The sequence below is a fragment of the Trachemys scripta genome, chromosome 9 (assembly GCF_013100865.1).
Source record: "Trachemys scripta elegans isolate TJP31775 chromosome 9, CAS_Tse_1.0, whole genome shotgun sequence".
NCBI classification, from domain to species: Eukaryota; Metazoa; Chordata; order Testudines; family Emydidae; genus Trachemys; species Trachemys scripta.
The window spans coordinates 96,318,783-96,341,272 of record NC_048306.1 but is presented as its reverse complement, the minus strand read 5'-3'; the positions used below and the strand labels follow the sequence as shown (position 1 = coordinate 96,341,272).

Genomic DNA, 22,490 nt, shown 5'->3' with positions numbered 1-22,490 from the left:
CAAAAATGAGAAAAGGTTTAGATAAACTGGGCCTGTTTGGGGACCTGACCACAATCTTCAAATATGTTAGGGGCTGTTATAATGAGGACTGTGTGATCAACTGTTCTCCTTGTCTTCTGGAGGTAGGACAAGCAGGGATGGGCGTCATCTGCAGCAAGGGAGATTTAAGTTAGACATTAGGAAAAACTTTCTAACTCCAGGTAGTTAAGCTCTGGAACGGGCTTCCAAGGGAAGTTGTAGAATCCTTGACATTGGAGGGTATAAAAATAGGTTGGACAAATACCTGTCCGGGGTGGTCTTCTAAGTTTACTTGGTCCTGCTTCAGTGCAGGGGGCTGGATTTGATGACCTCTTGAGGGCCGACATTGCTCTGATTCTGTGACGGTTCAGGACATGGGTTTCACGTCTCATTCCAAAGGCAGCACCTGCAGCCACACAGCGCCCCCAAGTGCTGCGCTGGGGCATTGGGGTCAGCAGCAACTGCTAGGAGAGAACCCCGGCTGGCTCCCCCACCTGGCTCCCTGCAGCGCAGTGTGCTCCCAAGTGCCACACAGGGGCATTGGAATCGAGAGGGCAACGCCCCCTACCCCACTCCCTGCAGCTGGGTCCTTCCTCCAGCTCCAAGGAGGCAGTGCTTGGAATGTGCGTTCCCCACTCTCACAGGGCCGAGCCGGTGGGAGCCCAGCACCCAGTCGCTCTCCCCCGACTCAGAGACGGGGCAGGCCAGTGCTGGGTACCGCTGAGGAGTTTTTGCCCTGTAAGAGCCCAGCGTGAACTGTCCCCATCCAGCTGAGACTGCGGCAAGACATCGTGACTTCTAGCCGCCAGTCCCTGTGTCGGGGATATGGGGGGAGCCAGAGGGACACGCGTCGCTGGACTCTGATGGGGCTGGCAGACAGGCCAAGGGGATGCCTAGGACCAGGACTGCAAGGCACAGGTGACCCCCCAATTCCCATGGTTTCAGATGAAGCTACCTGCTGCCACCTAGTGGCAAGCTAGTGACACTGTTGGCATCCTTTGCCCCTTCTCGGCATGGGACGGATTGGGATTTCATCCACCTCCTCCCCTGACGCTGTCCCCAAGGATGATCCCCTTTGGGATCTGGGCAGCTTTTATTCTGAATGCCCCTGTGTCACCCAGCCCAGCCCCCCACCTCCTCCCCGCCAGCCACTGCCTCATGCCCAGCCCTGCGTGAGCACTTACTGAATGCTGGGATAGATCTGGGAGGGGGTCTCTGTTGGGCACATGCTGATTCAGCCCCACAATGCTGCATGCAGGGATTTGGCCCAGACACCCTCCACTGCCCACTACGGGGATCTGATATCCCGGGAGCGGGCGATGCTCAGTCTAGGCCCTGGGGAGAGGTCTGCGATTGGAGCCGGAGCGTGGGGTCAGCCTGCCCCTACCCCTGAGTTGAGAGACTCCGCGGAGTGCAGTTCGCCCCCAGTTAAGCGGCTTGCGTGGGTGGGCGACACCAAGTGCTCCTGACAATGCAGCTCTTTGCACTATGCAGACGTCGCATTCTGCAGGGACGGCCCTGGCAGCCAGAGAGCTTAGGGACCGTTACTGCTGAAGAGCTGCGAAACACCAGGCTTCCCGAAGCGGATCAACGCGCCAATTGGCCAGGCGGGATCCAACAACAGACCTCTCAGCCCACGCACTCCCCGGCCTTAACCCCACCTGCAGCAGCCTGGAGTCCTCGCTTCTGGGGCCGGATGCGAGAAGGGTCGCAGGCTGGAGACGCTGCATGGTGCGTCCCCGTTAGCCTCGCTGCTGAGACTGTTAAATCAGGCTGGGTCTGGTTAGGAGCCCTGGTGCTCGGATCTGGCCCTTGCTGTTGGGATCATGGCCTTTGGGATCCTGCCCTCGAGGGCTGTTCCCAGTGTCAGTCGGAACTGTACAACAACCCCCTGCTCCCGCCCGGCCCTTCGCTTTGTCCTTTCGAAGCTCAATTTCTTCTGAGATGCCTCAGCCCCGACTCCCACTGGGAAACTGAGACGGGCGTCCCCAAAGACAGCGACAGTTCAGAAATAACTTCCCTGCTCCATCAGGCCGGCCGTAAATCTTCAACCACTCCCTGCACCAGCCCTGTCTCCCCACTGCCCTGTCTCCCCTCTGGCACTCACCGGGTGGCCACCTGTCTGCTCTTTAACTGACCATATGGGCAGGTAGATCTTGGAGAAATGCTTTCTATCAGCCGGGGAGCAGTTCGTTCCCGACTCCCCACTAACGCCTGGTTGTTACAGGGGCCCAGCCACACAGATCCCGTTGCAGGACTGGGGCCTTGAATCACTTGTTCAGGTGCCGAGCTCCTGCTTTGAATTTATACCCACAAAAGCAACAACCCCCCTCCCTTCCATGGTATTGAAATGTCCCCCCCCCACTTCTTCTGTCGCTATCTGGAAGGAGGTTGTGAGCTCTTCGGGCAGGGCCTGGCTTATTTGTATCGGGGGCTGCTTGACACACACACTTTGGGCTGCTGGGTTAGTTATTACTGTTGTTGCTGCTGTTCTGGGGCTGGGTCGAACCATATCCCAATGAATGTAGTTTCCCTAATTACAAAGGAAAATGTCGCCCTATTTAAAGCATCAGCACTCTGCCCCTTGGGCCGCTCAGTGGATTTGGTCCCAGCAGATTGGCAGTTACCTCTTCGGTCCATGCTCTTTGCTGTGGGTTTATTCCCTGCTGGCAGCCCACGGGCTGGGCAGAGGAATCCCCCAGGGGCATGGGCACCGGCGGCAGCTCCGTCCAGGCCCAAGATGAGGTGTGGGAGGGCAGAGGGCAGATTTATGACCCGCTGCTAAACTCCAGTTTTAAAGAGACTCCACTTTCAGGTTCAAGCAAGAGGACGAGGAAGCCAGTTCAGTGTGGAGGCCATGCCCTCCCCGTGGTAGCTGGGTGCCCTTGGAGGCGGGGTCCGAGGCTCTGTGCCCACTTGCTGTTGGCGCTACGGAGATACAGAATACAGCCCGTGGAGGACTGGGGCGGTATTGCTGTGCCCTGCATAGACCTGGCGCTTCTGCTCCTGGTTCAGACTCCCTGATGCCAGGGCGCCTGCAGCGCGTCACGTCCGCAGCAGGCAAGGAGGCCGGGCAAGGACGCCCACCGCAGCTGGGCTAATGTTTGCATTGGGCAAGGCCAGGTGTGTGGGAAGCCGGGGGTGTTTGACCCCGGTGCGCTTCACTCGCCTGCCGGCCCACTGCTGCAGCTGCTCGGGACCAGGCCGGAGCTCCTGCTGGCGCGCTCTCTGCCCTCCTGCTTCCCCTCCAGATCCCAGGCTGCCCGCCGAGCTCCTCTGCAACTCTCCAGGTGGCACAGCAGGGCCTGGGGAGGGAGGGAGGTCATGGGAGAGCAGCGGTGTTTGTTTTTGCCGGGTCTGTCTCACATCCAACTTCCCCGGGAGACCACTCCTCTGCCAGGAACAATGGCCCACGTGGCTGGCGTGTGAGCATGTGCAGGTGTGTAAGGCTGGGTGTGTGTTTTGGGTGCGTGCATGCGTGTGCCTGAGCATGGGCTGGACTAGTCTGAGAGGAAAGGAAGGAGACAACAGCGAACCCAGCCCTAGGCTTCCCAGACGCAGGGCAGCTGGGGGGCAACAGACGTGAGTCAGTGGTTGGTTGTCAGGCTCTTTGCAGATGCTGGTAGCGCCGGGTCCCTGCCCCTAGGCGCTTGCCCTGCGAACAGTTTCCTCCTGCAGCCCTGGGCGGAGGAGCTGACATGCGGCTGGGGTGGGTTCTGACGCTGGTCAGACGTCCAGACCCCGAGAAGATGCATGCTAGGAACCCGGAGTCCCCGGACCCCAACCCACAAATGGCCTCCCTCCGCCCAGCTCCCAGGAGGAGCTGGTGCTCTGAGCTGCAGGGAGATTTGTGAACGCGGGCAGAGATTTGCAGATCTTTTCCGACTGAGCCCCTCAGGCCCCGGAGTGCATTGTGCTCTCTGTGGGATGGGCACCCAGCACAATGGGCCCTGACCCCACTTGGGCACCCCCAGTGCCAGCACGAGAGGTGGCCCTGGGAATCTCCGGCAGCATGCCCCATGTGCCGGGAGCTCCCGAGCAGAGGAAGGCTGGGTGCCCGCTCCGAGGGGCAGGGGCAGCGTACAGCCGAGGATGTCAGGGCTATTGGCACAGCTGCGGGGGTTCATTTTCCTCCCTGGATGGGTCATTACCCGGCAGACAGCTCCCCTGGGGAAGGGGTTGGGGTGTATGGGCATCAAGGCAGCGCCCAACTAGCCATGCCAGTGTTGAAACAGGCCCTACAGTGCTGTCAAGGAAGAGCCTCACCCCGTCCCAAGAGGCACCTTGAGGATGCTGGGGGGCACACATGGGGCCCTCCTGGGGGACACTGGGGCGTAGCCCGCTTCTGCCCATGCAGGAGCAGCTCTTCGCTGGGGGTGAATGTGCTGGGGGAAGGGGATCTGCCCCTCCCCATTCCACGCTGGCATCCTGGCACTCACCAGACAGAACTGCCCCCCACCTGGGCAGGGGAGCTGAGGGTTCGGAGCTCCAGGCCAGCTGTGTTCTTACCGAGCAGGGGTCGGCCTGGGCTTTCCACGGTTAAACCAACCCTGGGGGACTTTCGTTAACAATTAACATTGCGCAAATAGCTCAAAAGTCACTTCCCTGCAGGCCGTCCTGCCTGCTGGGCTCCTGCCTGGTTCCTGCAGGCCACCACTTCCCCGGGCTGGGCCCTGGCCTGGCTCCTGCGGGCTGCCCCTTCCCTGGGCTGGGCCCCTACTTGGTTCCCACGGCCATCCCTTCCCTGGGCTCCGCCCAGCTCCCAGGCTGCCCCTTCCCTGGGCCTGGGCCCCTGCCTGGCTCTGGCGGCTGGGCCCCTGCCTGGCTTCCACAGCCAACCTTCCCCAGGCCTGGGCCCTGTCCGGCTCCTGTGGTCACCCTTTCCCCGGGACTGGGCTCATGCCCATCTTCCGCGGCTGCCCCTTCCCTAGGCCTGGGCCCCTGCCCCACAGTTGCCCCTTCCCCAGGCCCTAAGGATTCCACCAGCGGCTCCCTGGGCCTGGGCTGGGGGCTCTGTGTCTGCTCCAGATTCCTCCCCTGCCCCTTCCTGACCTGTAATCTGCTCTGGGCTCCCAGCCCCAGTAGGTCCTGCCCCCAAAGCTCACACCTCCCAACCCCGCCCCAGAGCTGTGTGCCCCCTCCCCACTGCACGGACTACTTGGCAGTTTGCGCCTGGTCTGGACACAGCACAGGATTTTCCAGCAGCCGCTCGTGGCGGGGAGTCTGGTTAGTTTGGATGGGACGTGCCGGTCACATGGTATCCGCTCGGTTCCCTGGCTGGCTGAGCACAGGTCTGGTGCCTAGACTCCGATTCCTTCCCGTGAATCTTCTCAGCTCTGCCCGGCGCCCCCACTGGGGCAGATGACTGAGTCCAAGGGTGACCCCAGAGATGCCCCAGGGGCCCAGTGCAGAGGACAGCGCCTGGAGGCACTTTGATGGTGCTCGGGTGCAGGGCTATGGGCAGCAGGAGCCGAGCAGGTGAGAAAGCCCAGGGACAAGGCTGGGGGTAGCTCTGCGGATGCTGGAAATGGGGCTGCCCATTCTTTGCATTAGTGTGAACCCGACATGGCTCACGTGGACATGAGGGTAACGGGCCCCTTAGAGCTCCCAGGGCAGATGCATGTGTGTTCCTGTGGATGGTGGATGCTGGGGGTCTGGGGCGGGATCATCAGCATCTCTGTGTGTCACTGAGGGGACCTTGCAGGGGTGGGGATGGGGTTTGCAGCCCTGAGCCCACAGGCAGGACTCCGGTGCCAAGGGGAGTGAAGGGGGTGCTGGGAGCAGGTCCGCCAGAGAGCTGGAACTTCCCTCCTCTGCTCACTGACTGCACCGTCTCCATCCCAGGTGTATCGAGAGCAGCCCTTGAACCCTGACCTCCTGGCTGGATCACTGGGGCTTTCTGGGGGAACCCAGCCAGCCGTGCAGCCCAAAGCAGACACCCTTCCGGGCCGCCAGCCGTGGGGAGCCAGTGCCGGGCCCCCAGCTTGCATGCCGCTCACGCTCTGGGGCACCGAGCTTTCCACAGTCCGTGCTGCGAGAGCCGGTGGGCAGGAGACGCAGTCCCAGCGGGAAGTGAAGCTCGCCCGGCTCCTCGCCCGGCTCGTGCAGCGGGGGAGCTGGTGGGGCCGGTTCACGGCACGAGCCGTATCGCGCGCCAGCGGGTGAGCGCAGCGAGGTGGCTGCCTCCGGGATCCCAGCCCGTGTGCAGGACTACAGCGCGGCGAGCCAAGGAGGAAGCCGCGGGAAGCAGGAAGCCTTCCCAAGGGCTCGTGCTCTGGGCCCCAGTGCCTTTCCTCGGAGGTCGAGCAGCACAACAGGAAGCCTTGGTGTGGTCACTCGGCAGTGGGAGCCGTGCGGCGTCACCCGGGGGCTCTCCCGTCCCCTGCCCCGCGGGTCCGGTCCTCGTGCCCCGCCAGGAGCCTGGGCGAAAACTGCCCTAAATGGAAGCCGGCCGGGAGCAGGAGAGCAGCCGCTGGCCCCGGGGAGGAAGATGCAGTGCAGAGACGGCCAGCTTAGCATGGAGTTGAACAGTGAGTGCTGGGCTGGGACGCGACACTCCCCAAGTCTGGGCACGGCGAGTGGGGTGGAGTCACACACCTGGGCAGGGAGAGACAACGCCCCAGAGGGGGCCCTGCTAGGTTTGGGGTCCAGGGCTGTGCCCATGACTGCGGGGATGAGGCCGCAGCTCTTGCTGGCCTCTCCCCGTGGGGATGTAGGGCTCAGAGCTATTGGCTGGGCCCCTCAGTGACTGTGCTGGCCCGAGACATCCCAAGTGTCCCCGGTCGCGGAGCACAACCCCCGGGGGCAGGGCTTAGGTAGCATGCCCCTGGGTGCCACAGACTGCCCTCCAGCCCCCGGGTCACACAGAGCACCCAGTTCCCATGGGCTGACGGGATGGGGCGTCTCTCACTGCTTCACCCACTCGCAGTCCTTCAGGAAAGGGGATCCCCAACCTGCCCGCCCCTGCCTCAAACAGCCTCAGCACCGAGGGCCAACAGGGGGCAGAGGGGGCAGGCCAGGCCTTGCTGGGCTCACAACTTTGTTCCCGTCACACGGACCAGACGCGAGGCGAGTGGGATCAACCTGTCCGTGTGTCGGAGGCTTTCATGCTCCAGGGCACTGGGAATGGGACTGGTGGGGCTGACAGGGACAGGAGGGCAGGCTGGGCTGATGGGGAGGGAGGGTCAGGGGCCAAGTGGGTCTGGTGGCAATGAAGGGGCAGTGGCCAGGGACGGGGACGGGGATGGAGGGGCAGGGCAGGGCCGGACGAGGGGTTGATAGGGATGGAGGGGAAGGGCAGGGCCTGACGGGGGGTGATGGGGATGGAGGGGCAGGGCAGGGCTGGATGGGGGGGATGGGGAATGAGGGACAGGGCAGGGCGGGTGGGGGGGGTGGGGATGGAGGGGCAGGGCAGGGCCGGAGGGGGAGCNGGGCTGGTGGGGGTGATGGGGATGGAGGGGCAGGGCCGGGCTGGTGGGGGTGATGGGGACGGAGGGGTAGGGCAGGGCAGGGCTGGTGGGGGTGATGGGGACGGAGGGGTAGGGCAGGGCTGGATGGGGAGCGATGGGGATGGACTCTTAGCCAGCCAGTAAAACAGAAGGTTTATTAGATGACAAGAACACAGTCCAAACCAGACCTTGTAGGCATAAACAGGCCCCCTTAGTCAGGTCCTTCTGGGGAGGCCAGGAGGTCTGTCTGGCCTCCCCTCCATTTTCCCAGCCGGCTCCAAACTGAAACTCTCCAGCTCCTCCTCTCCCTTTGTCTCTTTCCCGGACCAGGAGGTCACCTGATCTCCAAGCCCCTTCCTGGGTTCTCATGTTACCTGCTCAGGTACCTTCCCTCCAGGAAAGTCTCCCATCCCCAATGTAAACAGTCCCAGCACAACTCCCCTGCAACCTTCCCAGGCCAACACTCCCCACTCCCTGCTGCGTCACCGGCACCCACCAGTATTCAAAGAAAACATTAAGAACATTCCCACTCCGTCACAGGGGGTGATGGGCAGGGCAGGGTCACCAGAGCAAAGGCCTGGGATGCTCACAGCAGCTGAGTAGCTGAGTAGCGGGGAGCCTCTCCCAGGGGACTCAAGGGGAGGCGCCAGACTCACTGGCCGAGCAGAGCGAACTCACCCCCAGGCCAGAGAACCCCTGTCCCGAGCCCAGGACTCCCGCTGGAATGAGTGTGTCTCTGTTAGAGACCAGGGCTCCTAGTGCGGGGAATCGGCCTCCAGCAGAGCGGTGTCGGAGCCGTCGCTGCCTCTGGTAGCTGCCTGGGGGAATCCTGCAGCTGGGACTGCCTGGGGCGGGGCGGGGCAGGGGTTCCCAGGACGCAGTGTACAGAGGACACTGGCATTCCCCGAAATGCTCTGAGCCATATGTGACGCCGCCCTCGACGTAGAGCCCGTCCGCGTCTGCACTGAGGCCACCCAAGAGGAACCTGTGTCCAGAGTCGCTCGCGGTGCAAACACTCCTTATCAGCGGGATGGGAGTGCGACGCACACGGCCAGCAAAGGAAGCCATTTATCCTCCCTTATCACTGCCCTGCTTCCTGGGGATGGAGCCCAGCAGGAAACATGGCCCCATTTCACTTTGGCGGTGGATACTTGCAGTTCTCCTGCCATGGGACACTGTCAAGTAGGTTGGGTCCAACGTTTCAGGGCCCCTCATTCTAGAGGGAGCTGGTGGCCTATCACTCATGGTCTCCCAAGCCACACTTTAACCACTCGGGATGAAATTTTCCATGCCCAGGGTCTGCCTCCGGCTGAATCTTTTGGGAAAGTTTCAGCTAAAATGATTCTGTGGTTAGATTAGAGGAAAAGATGTCGTTTTGCCCAGGTTAAAAAAATGCCTGCAAGTGTTTGGCTGGGAAGCTTTTGCGCCCCCAAGCTTTGGAGTAGGGCTTTGAGATTTGGCAGAGAGGTTGCCCTGGTGGGAGTGATTTGCCTTTTGCTGACCCCGTGAAGACCAACCCCAATTCGGCCACATTATAAGCCTCTGAAAAATCTCAGTTTGCAAAAGAGATTTTGTTCGAGTTTGGCAGCTAAATTCCCCAAAGATTCCATCTGCACTAAGCATGCTCCAACCCTCGCAGCTCCTACCCAGTGCCCAGGCTGCAGCCAGACCCCAACCCCAGAGGGCAATGAGCATGCTGCCGCCCTCGGCTGGCCTTTCCCTGCAGTTGTTGCTCTGGACATCAGCAGCCGCTAGGGTGATCAGATGTCCCAATTTTATAGGGACAGTCCCAATATTTGGGGCTTTGTTTTATATAGGCTCCTATTACCCCCCAGCCCCATCCCGATTTTTCGCATTTGCTGTCTGGTCACCCTAGCGGCCGCTATGACATCCACAGCTGTGGCCTGAGAACAAGGAGGGATAGCTCAGTGGTTTGAGCATTGACCTGCTAAACCAGGGGTGGGAGTTCAATCCTTGAGGGGGGCATTTAGGGATCTGGGGCAAAAATCTGTCTGGGGATTGGTCCTGCTTTGAGCAGGGGGTTGGACTAGAATGACCTCCTGAGGTCCCTTCCAATCCTGATATTCTAAGGAGACGCTCTCGGTGCTCTGCCAGCGGGGGAACTAGACAGATGCAGAAGAGGGAGGATTGGGGGTGCAGGGAAACGGGGCAGAGAATCTGTTAGAGAGGGGACGGGCAAGGAGTGGGGGACAGAGATCGACTGCATGTGTGGGGGGATATAGATAGATGGTGGCAGAGACAGGCTGCAGTGGGTATATGCTGGGTGGACTGTTAAAGAAGGGGTTCTAACCACTAGATCACACTCCCCTCTGGAATTGATCCCAGCAGTCTCACGTCTCACCATTCCTCTGTTGTCAGCAAGCAGCTGTGACGCCCGCAGCGCATACGGCCAAGGGAAGGTGTGCCGAAGTGGGACTGTTCTTAATGTTTCCTCTGAATACTGTGTGGGTGCCTCAGTTTCCCCTATGCATTTCTTAAGTCTCTAGGTGGTGGGGAAAGGCCAGTGTGCATAAATCACTGACACTCTGTCTCCCTGGCAACAAATGGCCAGGGCCCCTTCCCCCCCTGCAAGGAAATAGCTAAGGGTGAACAAAGAGATGAGGTGACCTCCTGGCCCAGGAAAGAGACAAAGCCGAGAGAAGGAGGGGCTGGAGGGGGTTTCAGAGTTGGAGCTACCTGGGGACTAGGAGTGAGGGCAGACGTGGGTGTCTGGCTCTNAGAGACCCAGGAGGTGAAGCCATGTGAGCTTCTTGCCCTGAAGACGGTCTGCTCCGAGGGAGAGGAGGCTCCCCAAAGTCCTGACCGGCTTTGTGGGGAGCCGTTCCAGAGCATCGCCCGGGGACTCCGTGACAGAAGGCTGCAGGGCTTGACTTTGCAACTGTAACGTCCCTTTAGGCTTTTACCATATTTTTTTGGCTGTAATATTCACATTTGTTCCACTATCGTCTCAGTTGGTCTCCGCCTTCCCCTGCCGCCTTCCCACACCTGAGAAACGGAAAGTGAAACAGCGCAGGGATAGCAGGGGGACACTGCCTTGCCCAAGGTGAAGCGGTTGCGCGTGGGAGGGAAATGAACTGCTTACTCTCCAGGGGTTAGCAGTGCAGAGAATAGCTTTTGTTTGGAAACACGCTGACTTTCAGCCTGCACTGCCCTTCCAAAGCCCCTTAGCCAGTATCGGCAATGTGGCCTGGTGGGTAGGGCCCTGGGCTAGGAGACGTGGGTTCTGGTCCCGCCATGGATCTGCTGCAGGGCCTGGGGCCAGTCACCTCTCCTCTCTGTTCTGCTCCCAACCCTTTGTCTGCTTGGACTGTGAGCTAATCAGGGCAGGGACTGTCTCAATGTGTTTGTACAGCGCCGAGCGCAGCAGGGCCTGATTTGGTAGAGGGTTGTAGACGCCACTCTAGACCAGTTCAACACACCAGTCACCACCACTAAGGAGCTTTCTGTCCGGAGATGCCCTAGCCACCTGTGGTGCAACGCACATGTTAATCCATCCATGCAGCCTGCCGGCCCCCTTGCTCTTAAAACTGTTTCCCTCTTGCTCGGTTTCTACTCCTTGCCTTTCTGCCACCCCTTTGCCTGGCAGATCCCCTCCCCCTCCCCAGACCCGACTTGCTTTGGAAAGAGACAGCTTTCCCACAGGACCCACTTCGCCCGGCCTGGCACCGTGGGTCATTTACACCCGTGTAGGTGGGGGTATCGGAGAATTTGGGTTTGATGGCATTTTACGGCCACCGTGCACAGCGGTGAATGGAGATGGGGGGGCCCACACAGGGGCGGTCAGGCCCAGCCCCTCCTTTGCCCTGGTCTTGGCTAGACAGGGATCAAAGCTGTGTAGACAAGACAGTGTGGGCTTTAACGTGAGCTAGGCTGGTGGCGTTAAAGTTTAGGCCCGAGTTTGAACGTGAACAGTTTCACACGTGTTAAAGGCCGAGTGCATGGGCTGCATTAGACTTTTCACACGTTAGACTATGCTCCAGAGCAGGGTAGGAGGGGCTGGGGATGGAGGAGGGGGGTGGTCCCACTCCCAGTGGGGCAGGGAGCTAGGCTGGTGCCCAGCAGTGGGCCAGGGGTGACTGGCTCAGGTTTGGAGCTCAGCTTGGTTTGACTTAAAGCGCCGGCCTCAGGGCTGACAAGTGAATCGATGTCCTGCCGGCAGGTCGTGGGTGGGGTGTGTGACTACCCCGAAGGAAGGAGATGGCAGGAGAAACAGCTGGAGAAGCACGTGGCCCAGCATGAGACTTGTCAATGGGGCGCCCACAGGCTGCAGGGAGGGGGCAGGTGAGCCACGAGAAACAGGAGAGGGCAACTGAGACAGGGCCAGCAAGTGGTCAGGTAAGAGCCCCAGGGGACTAGAGATGTGACAATTGTCCTGTGCTAGCCCCAGAGAATGGCCCAAGAACAGACCTATGGGGGTGACATGTGGGGACAGCTCTCCTTGGACGGGATGGGGGCGGGGGAAGGCAAGCTACGGGATATTCTTGAGCTTTTCTCCATGGAGCGGGCGCGCAGGTCTCCTGGCTGGGTTCTGCCCGCAGGAAAGTCTGGCCCATGCTGTCTTTCCTTTTGATTGCTCTCAGGGCTGCTGCTCCTCACAGCGTTCCTCCTCCACATCAAGCTGTCCAGGATGAGCCCGGCCCGGCTGGTCTGCGACAACCGGCTGATCCAGAAATACATCAGCGAAGCCAAGGACATGGAGAAGAGAGTGGTAAGGAGACACGCTCCAGCCCGGCTAACCAGGAGCTCCCCTACAGCCAGCGCCCCTGCCCTACCCCTGCAGCGCCCCCTGCTGGGAGAGGCTGGGCGCTCCCCCACAGCCAGCGCTCATACCCGTGCCCTACAGCGCCCCCTGCTGGGAGAGGCTGGGCGCTTCCCCACAGCCAGCGCCCCTATCCGTGCCCTACAGCGCCCCCTACTGGAAGTGGCTGGGACTGGAGTAACTGGGAGCTCCCCCACAACCAGCGCTCCTGCCCTACCCCTGCAGCACCCCCTGCTGGGAGATCCCCCACAGCCAGCACTCCTATCCTTGCCCTACAGCGCCCCCTACTGGGAGAGACTGGGACTGGAGTAACTGGGAGCTCCCCCACAACCAGCGCTCTTACCCGTGCCCTACAGCACCCCCTGCTGGGAGAGGCTGGGCGCTCCCCCACAGCCAGTGCTCCTACCCTTGCCCTACAGCGCCCCCTGCTGGAAGAGGCTGGGACTGGAGTAGCTGGGAGCTCCCCCACAGTCAGTGCCTGCCCTGCCCCCTGCTGGGAGAGGCTGGGATCACACAAGCTTCAGAGGAAGGAAGGCAGGGAAATATCTTGCCTGGCCATGTATGTGGCACAGCCCCAGCGCTGCCTCCGCTCCTCCTAACGGAGCCGATGCTAATTCCTTCTCTTGCCCCTAGAGCCCGCCTCACGGGCTGGGCTCTCCTAGGCCTGTGCACGTCTGTCTCAGTGATTTCCACTTCCTCTCCCCATAGAGCCAGTGCCAGGAGCTCCCCTCACTAACGCAGCCCCTTCCTCTGCCCATGGTGGACTTCAGCCTCCGGGAATGGAAAACGAAGACAGTGAGTGAGGCTGGGGGCACCTGGGGACAGGGGTGGGGTGGGGTGGGGAGCATCTCTAGCAGCTGCAGCCCAGGAGTTCCAGCTCTTCCCTGGGCACGAAGGGGAAGATGATCACTCAGCCCACCTTCGAGGGGGCAGCAGACCCAAAGAGGAGTCCCGGAGGGGAGGGGGATATTTGTCCCTTTGCTGGCTGCTGCCCATGGGCTCAGCAGAGGGCAGTCCTGCTCCCTCGGGATCCCCCTTGCAGGCTCCCTCGCCCCCTGCTGGTGGGGTGATGCCAGCGGCCACGTTCCCGTCACGCTGCCGGGTTAGGAGACATGGGAAGGGCTGAGGGCTCTCACCCCTTAGTCCCTGCCTGCGGGCTCAGGCACTCACCGCCCCCCCTTCTCTGTCCCCGTCAGAATGAGACGAAAAGGCAGGAAATCCTCTGTGACCTGGCGCTGCTGGTGGACGCGGTGAGCGCTGCGCAGGGCCACGTGAGGCAGGAGTGTGTGGCTGCCCTCCTGGGGCAGCTCTACAAGAAAGCCAACTCCTTCCTCCTGCTCCTGCAGACCTTCAGCTGGCAGGTGAGACCCCTTCTGCCCAGCCCAGCCTGGCCCCCGGCCCTCTGTCCCCATCAGCCCTGCCCAGCCCAGCAGGGTGAAGAGCTCACCTTGCTCCTCTCTAAGCCTGGAGTCCCAGCTGCAGCTTTGGCCCCGGGTGGCGATGGGGATGCCGCCAGGGATTGCTCAGGGCGGGGGAAGCACTCTGTTTGAGGGCCCGTTCTCTGTCTTGGGACAGGTCAGCGCCTGGCAGCCGGACCGCGCCTCCCGGACAACGCTGCAGAGCCACCCCAGTGTGATATTTCTGGTCTACCGGCAGCTCGTGCAAGGCAAGCTGCGCTTCCTGTTCCACGACCTGGCAAAGGATTTCTGCCGGGAAGGAAGCCGGGGGGTGCCAGAGCCCCCAAGCACCCCATGTCCCCGCCTGCCTCAAGGGGACAGTGAAAGCCCTGCCTGCTGATGGGGGTGTCCACCAGACCACAGGTGGAGACAGGGTGGGAAGGAAGCAGAGCCTGGCCCCCCACTCTCCACAGATGGGGGAGGAAGAGCAGGGCAGAGAGAGCCTTGCTGGAGCAGAGGAGAGATCACGCCCAAGGACATTAACAGCTGGCAGAGGACAAGAAAGGGGGCTCCTTCAGCCCTAGAGAGGCCCCCCACTATTGGATCAGTGAATATCGACCCACAGCGAAGACTTGAGAGCTGAGCAAAAAGGGGCCTGGCCCTGAGACTGGGAGGGGCCAAAGGATGCGGTTCTCAGCTCTGCACATCCCAGGCAAGGGAGAGGACTCTGCCCTCCGAGGAGGAGCTCCTGTGGGCGCACGGCGAGGCAGGACTCATTGGCATAGGGCCTCTGAATCCAGCCAACACACATGCAACACGCACGGACTCGTCCCTGCCCCAGGGCACAGGTGAGAAAACTCACTGCTCATCCACCAGCCCACCACTGCGTAATCCAGGGCTGGGGGGCTTGCTGTGCCAGGGGACCAGCTGGCAGAACGCAGCTGTGGACTTACGCACTTGCGGGTACACGCCCCTGCGGCCCATGCCCCCAGGTCTCCCTGCGTCACCCCAGCCCAGCCTCCCTGCAGAGGGCAATGCAGCACTCGCTGTTTATCACAACTGTGGCAGTGGAAAGGAGACGGGTTCGCGCTGCTTGCTAGAGTTAAGGATCAGGAAGGGGGCGGGCGTCTTTTACCGGGAAAACGTCTTACGATTAAAGAGCTTATTTTTCTAAAGAGCGCTGTGATCTTGCTTAGCAGGGGGCATAGCTCACCGATCGGGGTTAGCGCGGGGACACGGGCCTGCTCGCTGGGGGCCCATGCACAGGGGGGCGCCAGCCTTATTCTGGGGACTTCAGTGAGAAACAGACTCTCTTCCACCCACCTCCCCGTCCCGCTCAGGGGAGCGGGGAGTGTGTGTGTGGGGCATTGGGGGCAGGGCCCTGCTCAGGCAGTGCTGCACCCTCCCCTGAGAAGGAGGTATCCAGCGCCCTCCTGTGGCCGCTGCAGGAACAGCAGGCAGACAGGTGCCTTGCCCAGAAACAGAGCTGGCTCTCACCCCTTCTCCTAGCCTGGCCCGCTTCCAAGGCTAGCGCATCTCGCAGGCATCTCCCCTCTCACCCCTACCCTGCAGCAATTTCTAGGCTGAATTAAATGGAAGGAGACAGCATTAAGGAGACTAAGGCCACATCTACGCTACAGGCGACAGCTCTCCTTGGCCACTGGTGTTTCAGGGCCATTCACACCTCAAACTCCAGGCAGCAGAGAGGGATCTAAGGGCCAGGATTCAGCCCCCGAATGAAATCAGCGAGACTGAGTATGCTCAACAGAGCTGCGTCTGGTTACACCGGCTCTGCATCTGGCTTCTAGGCCTTCCCTCCATCAGAAAGGGCACGAGCTCCTGGGCCGGCAGAGCTTGTCCCAGTCCCTCAAACAAAAAACTCTATTGGCAAAAGCCCTTTTTTGCCGGCGCCGAGGCCCTTTACTGCCATAGCTACATTGGCCAAACTCTACCGGTGGCTGGTCGCTAAGGGCCACCCCATGTGTTAGAAGACTTGGATCACAAGTTCTCCAGCAGGGGGAGCCCTCTCCCCTTTTTATTGAGGCTGGACAAGCAGCGGGCCCCAAAACTTTGTACAGTCGTAACCCAGGGTGACGGTCTGGATCTAGCCAGAAATGACCGGTGTGGGTAATGGAGGACAAGAGCAGAGTCAACTCGGAGACAAAATGAAGTGGCTAGCCCTTAGAGTCGCAAAGGAAACCTTCCAGTGTAACTAGTGCAGCGATGTCTGAAACAGTCATGTCTGCGCACCAAGAAGCCAGAGTGCGGACAGGGGTGAACTCCCCGTCTTAAACACCAGCGGTTTTAGCTGTGTCACTGTATATTACGGTCTCACACTTGCTAGCGTGATCTAAGCAGAGACAAATCCGAAGCACCCACTTTAGTACAGAACCAGGTAGGGCTGGCTCAGTAACGTCTCCCTGTCCTGCGCCCGGCCAACACAAAGGCCACAAAATACAGGGCCTGCTGGAAATGGGGCCGGCTTTTGCCATGCATCCCTCCAGAGGGTCCAGATGGGCCAAAGGAGCTGAAATCCAGCGGCCGTTGCCTACAAGGGTCCCAGTCCCGGCCAGCAAGGCCATGTCTATTTGCAAAGCCTGCGTGTGAGGCGGGGTCCCAGGTGCAGCCGCAGTCCCCAGCGGCTCGGCCCCCTGCGGTTAGAAGGCCAGTTTCTTCATCAGGAGATAAACCCTGGAATCCACTTCGAAGCCGTGCAGGTTGTTGGCGTCTCCCTGGAGTCTCATGAGCAGCCCCCCGTAGGACACGTAGGCAGAACTAGGGCAGGAGAGGGGCAGAGGTGAGAACAGGATCCCACGGATCAGGGAGGGGGCATCACACCCAGGCTCCAGAAGCCTTAGCAGCCAAGAGGCAGCCATTGTTGCTCACCTCCCCGGTGTCAGAGGGCCCCCTCGTGGCTAAAGGGAGCCCCTGGCTACTCACCTCTGGGAATTAGGAGCCTGCTAGGTGAGAGGAGTGCGATGGGCAGAACTCAGTGTCCCAGTGTTCCCCTTAGGGATCCACTAGCGACTCTGTGTAGGACCATGCTGCCCCCTCCCTTGACTACCCGGCTCTGGGCACTGCACTCTGGAGGGGCACAGAACTGCACCACCTCTCGTGGACAACAGGGGAGTGGCACGGGGGGTAGGGGCAAGCAGGACACTTACAGGCGTGTGGCTGCCTCCGTGGATGTTTCGTCTCCCTCAATCCTGTACACCTTCCCGTACATCACATACTCAAACTGGTCGGCCCTGCGTGCAACAAGAGAGCGGGGGTGGAGAGAGGCGCACACCCACGGACCTGACCCTTCTGCCCAAAGCAAACATCCATCAGGGTAAAGCACCAGACGGTTCCTGGAAAGCCACCTGGCGCCCTCTGCACTCCTGCAATGGCCCTGAATGTAGCCAGCCACATAAGCACAGTCTGGCCTCTGCCCCCACAGCACACATGGCGCACGTGCGATCCAGCCCTATGGAGCCACCAGTGGCCACCGCCAGCCCAAGCAGCAAGTAACGCCCTGGCGAATAGGGAGAGGGAGCTACAGAACCAGGGCCGCCAAGAACAGGTAGGGGCTGCTTGGATACAACAGCGATGATGTAGAAATAGTCACGGACATGAGAATTTAGAAACCAAAAAATAAACAGAGGATGGATAAAAGTGAAAGATGAGAAGGAAAACAGAGAGAGTGAGAGGAAAAGTGAACGGGGGCAGGACAAGAGAGCAGGCACCAAGCACACGCGCCAGGAGAGACAGCAGTGCCCAACTGCCCACAAGGGGACTCCACCAGACAAAGGCCGGGAACTCGTTAGCCCCTTCTCCCAGGTGTTTACAGGCCAAAGTGATCAGGCAGTGACGCTGACCCAGGGCAGCTCCCCAACGCCACGCTTTCCCCACCCCTTTGTTCACTGTCCTCAGCCAGTTCGGATCCCCACGAGAGCGAACCATACCCACCCCACGGGGAATTCATACGGAGGACTGCACCAGACACTACTGCATTCTTGGCTACTTCCTGCCGTGTTACAGCTCCCTGCCCCATTACCTGGACGGCCTGTCGTCAGTGGGGTTATACTCCCCATCATCCAGGGTCCCATCTTCATACAAGGTGCTGGCGATGACCAGGCGGAATTTGTCCCCTGAAACACACAGCAGAGAGCAGGAGATAAAAGGCAAGCCTCCAAGGAGGCCAGCTGCTCACAGCCACACCTGTCACAGGCCACATGATCCCATGCACACAAGGGCAGGGGAAAGGGAGCAACCAGGACTCCTAGCTGTATGTTAATCCAAAGGTGCTCGAAGGCAAAGATGAGCGAGCCACATGTGAACTGGCTCCTAGCCCGATCCAGCCAGTCACCAGGGCACACAATATTCAGGGCGCCCAGTTCCAGAGACGGGTGATCAGGGACACGCAGCAGCACATCCAGGTGCCAGGTGATGCGCTCTGACCCCAGACATCATGGAGCTGTCAGGCAGGTGAAGAGCAGATCTCCTCACATCACAGCTGTTTGTGGCCACTGGACCTAATTAATTGAATGCACTGAATGCATCGAAGGCCTCTTTCCTTCAGAATGGCAGCACGCACTTTAAATCATACACTTCAGATGCACACTTCTCCTTAATTTGAATTTGTATCCTGGCTAGACAAGCCCTCAGTGTTATGGGCACCTCTGCCAGCAACTGGCTCTCGCTCAGCAGGTGCTGCCTGTCACAGGGATGATCAGTTGCCAGCCTGCGAGCACCCTACATACGTACCCAGGTCCACGGGGTAGATCTGTATATTCACATCCAGGATTAGGTCCATCTTGAAAGACTCACTTTCACAATGCAGGCGGGAAACTGGAAGGGAAGGAGCCGAACCAGTGACACATGAGATATGGGGCCTTTCACCTCTAGGGTCTTGGTCCAGATACAGCCCCAGATTCTGGGGGAAGGGGATTATGGGGTCTGTCCCCTCAAGGGCCTCAATCCCAATTGAGCCTCAGATCTGGGGTCAGGGGGTTATGGAACCTGTCCCCGTGGGGAGGAATTAAGGGAGGGGAAGGGATTAAGGGGCCTGCCCCCCCTTAGGGTCTCGGTCCCAATCCAGCCCCAGATCAGGGGGAGGGGGGTTATGGGCCTGTCCCCCCTAGGGCCTGGGTCCCGATCCAGCCCCAGATCCGGGGGGGGGGTTATGGGGCTGTTCCCTCTCGCGCCCTGGCGGGAAGTGCCCCTGGGGAGAGAGGCCCCGGCCTGGCTCACCCCGGTCGAATTTCTTGCCCTCGGGGTCGATGTCCTTCACGTCGAAGATGTCCTCGAAGAGGATCCCGGCCATGGCGAGCGGGAGGCGGCGAGCGCGCGGCCGGCGCAGGGGCTCGGAGCCTCACTTCCGGCCAACCTGCGCCCGCTCGAGCCCATGCGGAGCCGCCATGTCAGTGCGGGGCGGAAGCACTTCCCCCGGCAGCGTGCTGCGCGTGCGTACAGGGTTCCCGGTGGCTTGCCTCAGGGGCGGAGCCAGGGCTCGTCCACCTCCCCCTCCACCCCTCTGCCTGTGGCGCCCCGGACGCCTGGGTTCTGTCCCTGTCTGCTCCACCTGCGGGCAGCGCCAGTAGGGGCGTTAGGTGCCCCGCCCCAGAGACCAGCCTCCCCCCACAAACCCCTCCCACTCCCCTGAGCCGCGAGACCCAGACAAACCCCGGGGCACCGCGACCCTACACAAACACCCAGGGCAGCAGCAGCGACCCTCGCTCTGCACAAACCCCGGGGGGGAGCGCAGCGGGACTGTTGTGATAACTCAGGCGGGGGAGGGGTCTCCTGATCTCTCCGGCCCAGGGGTGTGTCGGGGGGCGGGGCGGGGCGGGGCCGCCCTTTCAACGCCCGGCTGCGGGCGGCTGTGGTCTCAAAACGCCCTGCGGTTCCCCCCCAGCTGGGTTGGTCGCTGAGCTCTCGCTCCCTGCCCAGGGGGGCAAGCCAAGGCCCCTGGCCGATTCCTGCCTGACCCCCACCCCCCCGTGCGTGAGCCCCTGCTGGGTGGGGAAGGGGCTGGGGGGCTCGACTTGCAGCGGAGCAGATGCTGCCCGAGTGCCTGGGCTTTGTCATTAACAAATTGCAATTAAATCTTTAAAGAGATGTCTCTGCCCTCCTGTCCCTGAGACTCCGGATCCCCTCCCTCCAGTCCCTCCCCTGCACTGGGGCCAACAGCAGCCCCCTGCGCGGCGAGCCGCTAGCCCCCGCCACGGGGAGCGCAGGAGGCGGGGCTGAGCCGCCCGCATTCCCGGGGGGGGGGGACACAGCTGCTGCTTCTCCTTCAGAGGCGCCTGCCCACCAGCCCGGCACACCTGGGAGCCGCGGCGCGCTGGGGGAGGAGCCGGCCGGCGCTTTGCCCTGGTTGCTCTCAGCTGCGGGCTCGCTCCGTGGATCCTGGTGGAGGCCGCGTGGAGGGGCTGGGGCGAGCCGGGGCCTCTAGCGATGTGCACCTAGGAAGGGCTGGCGAGAGGCCAGGGCTGCCCGGCTAGGCACCGAGGCGGTACGTAGCAGCCACAGCAGCAGCGATGGCCCCTGGCAGCAGAGACGTCGCAGCCGGGCTCTGAGTCCTGCAGGGAACCGGCACCTCCACGGCCACGGGGAGGAAAGCGGCAGGGTCTATGGAGTATCAGAGGAAGAAGAAACTGACCAACTTCACCATTGGGCTCCTCTTCCTCTCGGGAGGGATTGAGTACGGTGAGCACTGGGGGTAGGGGCGATGGGCAGGGGGTGATGCCCTGCTAGTCAGGGCTGGGCACTGAGCCATAACCCGGAGGGTGACTCCAGACACCTTCATTCCCTTTGGGGCCTCCCCATGGGCCCTGCAGAGCTGCTGCGCCAAGAGGGGGCACCCACGCGCCTCGTCCTGCTTCCTCCATGAATGACAAACCCGCTGGTTTAGGTCCCATAGGTAGAAGCTCTGTCCCTGGGGGTGGGTTTGCGAGTCTGCTCTGGTCCAATCACTGTAGTGACTGAGCCTTGTGGATGTTAATGGACCTGGTGGACCGGGTGAGTCTCTGTCTTGACATGTCACAGATGGGGAAACTGAGGCACTGGGGGGGAAATGACTTGCCTGAAGTCAGGCAGCAAATTGGTGGCAGAGCTGGGCTCTGATTCTGGCCTGCATTCTGGACCCTTTGGGCTGCAATGGAGTCCCCCCAGTCAGGTAGGTTCTGTGGATAGGGCTGGCACAATGGGTACGGCTGCCCCACTCTGCACTCTAGCTATTATAGATGGTCACAGGTTGGGTTAATAGATGTGAAGGCCGGAAGGGGCCATAGTGCAGACCATCGGATTTCACCCAGTTAGAGCAGGCCCCCAGCTGAGCCTGGAACTGGGGAGGTGGAAAGGTGGCTCAGACTCGGGGCCCAGCAATAGTCAGGCCAGGATAGCATGAGAGGAAGGAAGAGGCCTTCTTGAATCTCTGAACGGGGGAGGGAAGGGGTGGGGGGAGAGGTGAAGGCTACAGGCATTGTCATCATTGTACTAGAGAACAGAATAGATTGCCTTTGGAATCATGCTGGTCCCCCCCTCCACCCTACCTCAAGAGCCCCCCTTGTGCATTTGCCGTGTGACCCTGCAGTGGGGCTGGTCCTGTCTCTTGCCAGCACACCTGAACTGCCTGTGCCCTGCCTCTGGCATGCGACCCTGTGCTGCCTTGTTTTTCTGGCTGGGTCGAGCAATCCCATGTGAGAGCAGCAGCCGGAGGCAGCGAGCCCTTGTCCGAAACCCCAGGACTGGAGACTGTTTGGGGGGGAGGGATAGCTCAGTGGTTTGAGCATTGGCCTGCTAAACCCAGGGTTGTGAGTTCAATCCTTGAGGAGGCCACTTAGGGATCTGGGGTAAAATCAGTACTTGGTCCTGCTAGTGAAGGCAGGGGGCTGGACTCGATGACCTTTCAAGGTCCCTTCCAGTTCTAGAACATGGGATATCTCCATATATTAATATTTTAATGGTGATGCCTTGGACCAGGTGCTTGTGCCCCTCCTCCCCTCACAAGCTGGTGGGGTAGCAAAGGGATTGGTACATTGCAGTAGCAGTTTAGAAGGAGACATGGGCATCTTAGATCAGTTGTGGGACGTCTCCTGCAACTCTAGTGGAGCGATGGTGGATGAGAGCCATGGAGGGGTTTGGGGAGCCCGGCAGGCCCTGCAGTGGGGCTGGCTGGGTATGTGGGTTTGTTTCTATATGGATTTTTAGATACATTGTTCTTTTCTCACTGGGACATTTACTCCTTGGTGGGACGTTCCCCAGTGCTCCCCAAGGTGCTGGGAATTGCTAGGCCTGGAGTGGGTCTCGCAGGCCCCCCAGTTCCTCCCCCCAGCCTGGTGGTGTGGGGGGACCGGAGGGCCCCGCTGAAGCAGAACTGGCCTCCCAGTTTCCTCTGTTAATATTTTACAAGCTGGAATCTGAGTCTGTAACTCATCCTCCAGGGTCAGCTGAAGGGTGGGACTGGAGGAGGCGCTGCTGCTGGGTGCCAGCTTTCGGCACCCCTAGCTGACTTACATCTGCCAACAGTCTGTCAAGTGTGCTGAGAATTCCCAGCCCGCCAGGGAGCAGGGCAGGGGCACTGGTTATAGGTGAGCTCGCAGCTACTCCCTTCTCCCCCTTCTTTCAGTAGAGGGGGCTGTGTTGGCTGCAGACGGTCCCCAGGAGTGACTGATCGCAGCCTGTGCTCAAGAACTGGTTAGTGCCTGGAACTTACGCAAGAAGGAAAAGGCCCCAGGTACATAGAGATGATTGATATGCAACCCAGTTACAGATGGGGAAAATACATGAGTTAAACAATTCCCCATTCTCCAAGCTCTCCCTGAACCTAGCTTTCCTCTCCAGCCCCCTCTCCCCCCCCCCCCC

At 60.7% G+C, this 22,490-nt stretch overlaps 3 protein-coding genes across 8 annotated transcripts in view; 2 read left to right on the top strand and 1 right to left on the bottom strand.

The window, feature by feature from the left end:
* Positions 1 to 3,177: 3,177 nt before the first annotated feature.
* THPO (thrombopoietin) lies at positions 3,178 to 14,517 on the top strand. Of its 4 annotated transcripts, XM_034782108.1 has the most exons (8): positions 3,386 to 3,600; positions 5,353 to 5,496; positions 5,863 to 6,548; positions 11,647 to 11,768; positions 12,068 to 12,195; positions 12,955 to 13,041; positions 13,443 to 13,607; positions 13,822 to 14,517. In XM_034782108.1, the coding sequence occupies exons 4-8, from the start codon at positions 11,723 to 11,725 to the stop codon at positions 14,041 to 14,043; spliced, it is 648 nt and encodes a 215-aa protein (XP_034637999.1). In that variant the 5' UTR covers positions 3,386 to 3,600; positions 5,353 to 5,496; positions 5,863 to 6,548; positions 11,647 to 11,722; the 3' UTR covers positions 14,044 to 14,517. The 4 variants fall into 4 exon arrangements, with proteins under 4 accessions (XP_034638000.1, XP_034637999.1, XP_034637998.1 ...); XM_034782109.1 differs by lacking the exons at positions 3,386 to 3,600; positions 5,353 to 5,496 and adding an exon at positions 3,178 to 3,308; XM_034782107.1 differs by lacking the exon at positions 5,353 to 5,496.
* A 1,131-nt stretch (positions 14,518 to 15,648) lies between these two features.
* POLR2H (RNA polymerase II, I and III subunit H) lies at positions 15,649 to 19,076 on the bottom strand. The gene is made up of 5 exons (XM_034782112.1): positions 18,876 to 19,076; positions 18,390 to 18,473; positions 17,680 to 17,773; positions 16,808 to 16,891; positions 15,649 to 16,418 (listed from the first exon to the last, which is right to left on the bottom strand). The coding sequence occupies exons 1-5, from the start codon at positions 18,946 to 18,948 to the stop codon at positions 16,301 to 16,303; spliced, it is 453 nt and encodes a 150-aa protein (XP_034638003.1). The 5' UTR covers positions 18,949 to 19,076; the 3' UTR covers positions 15,649 to 16,300.
* Positions 19,077 to 19,512: 436 nt separating this feature from the next.
* LOC117883222 (major facilitator superfamily domain-containing protein 8-like) overlaps positions 19,513 to 22,490 on the top strand; it is a 17,958-nt gene continuing 14,980 nt past the window's right edge. For 2 of the 3 annotated variants that reach the window (XR_004647208.1, XM_034782324.1), the window contains exon 1: positions 19,513 to 20,333. Coding sequence is in view for 1 of the 3 variants with exons in the window: in XM_034782324.1 (XP_034638215.1) it covers positions 20,258 to 20,333 (76 nt within the window). In the remaining 2 variants the exon portion in view is untranslated. Of the gene's footprint in view, positions 20,334 to 22,257; positions 22,363 to 22,490 lie in introns of all 3 variants that reach the window. The other variant, XM_034782325.1, reaches the window with a different exon arrangement.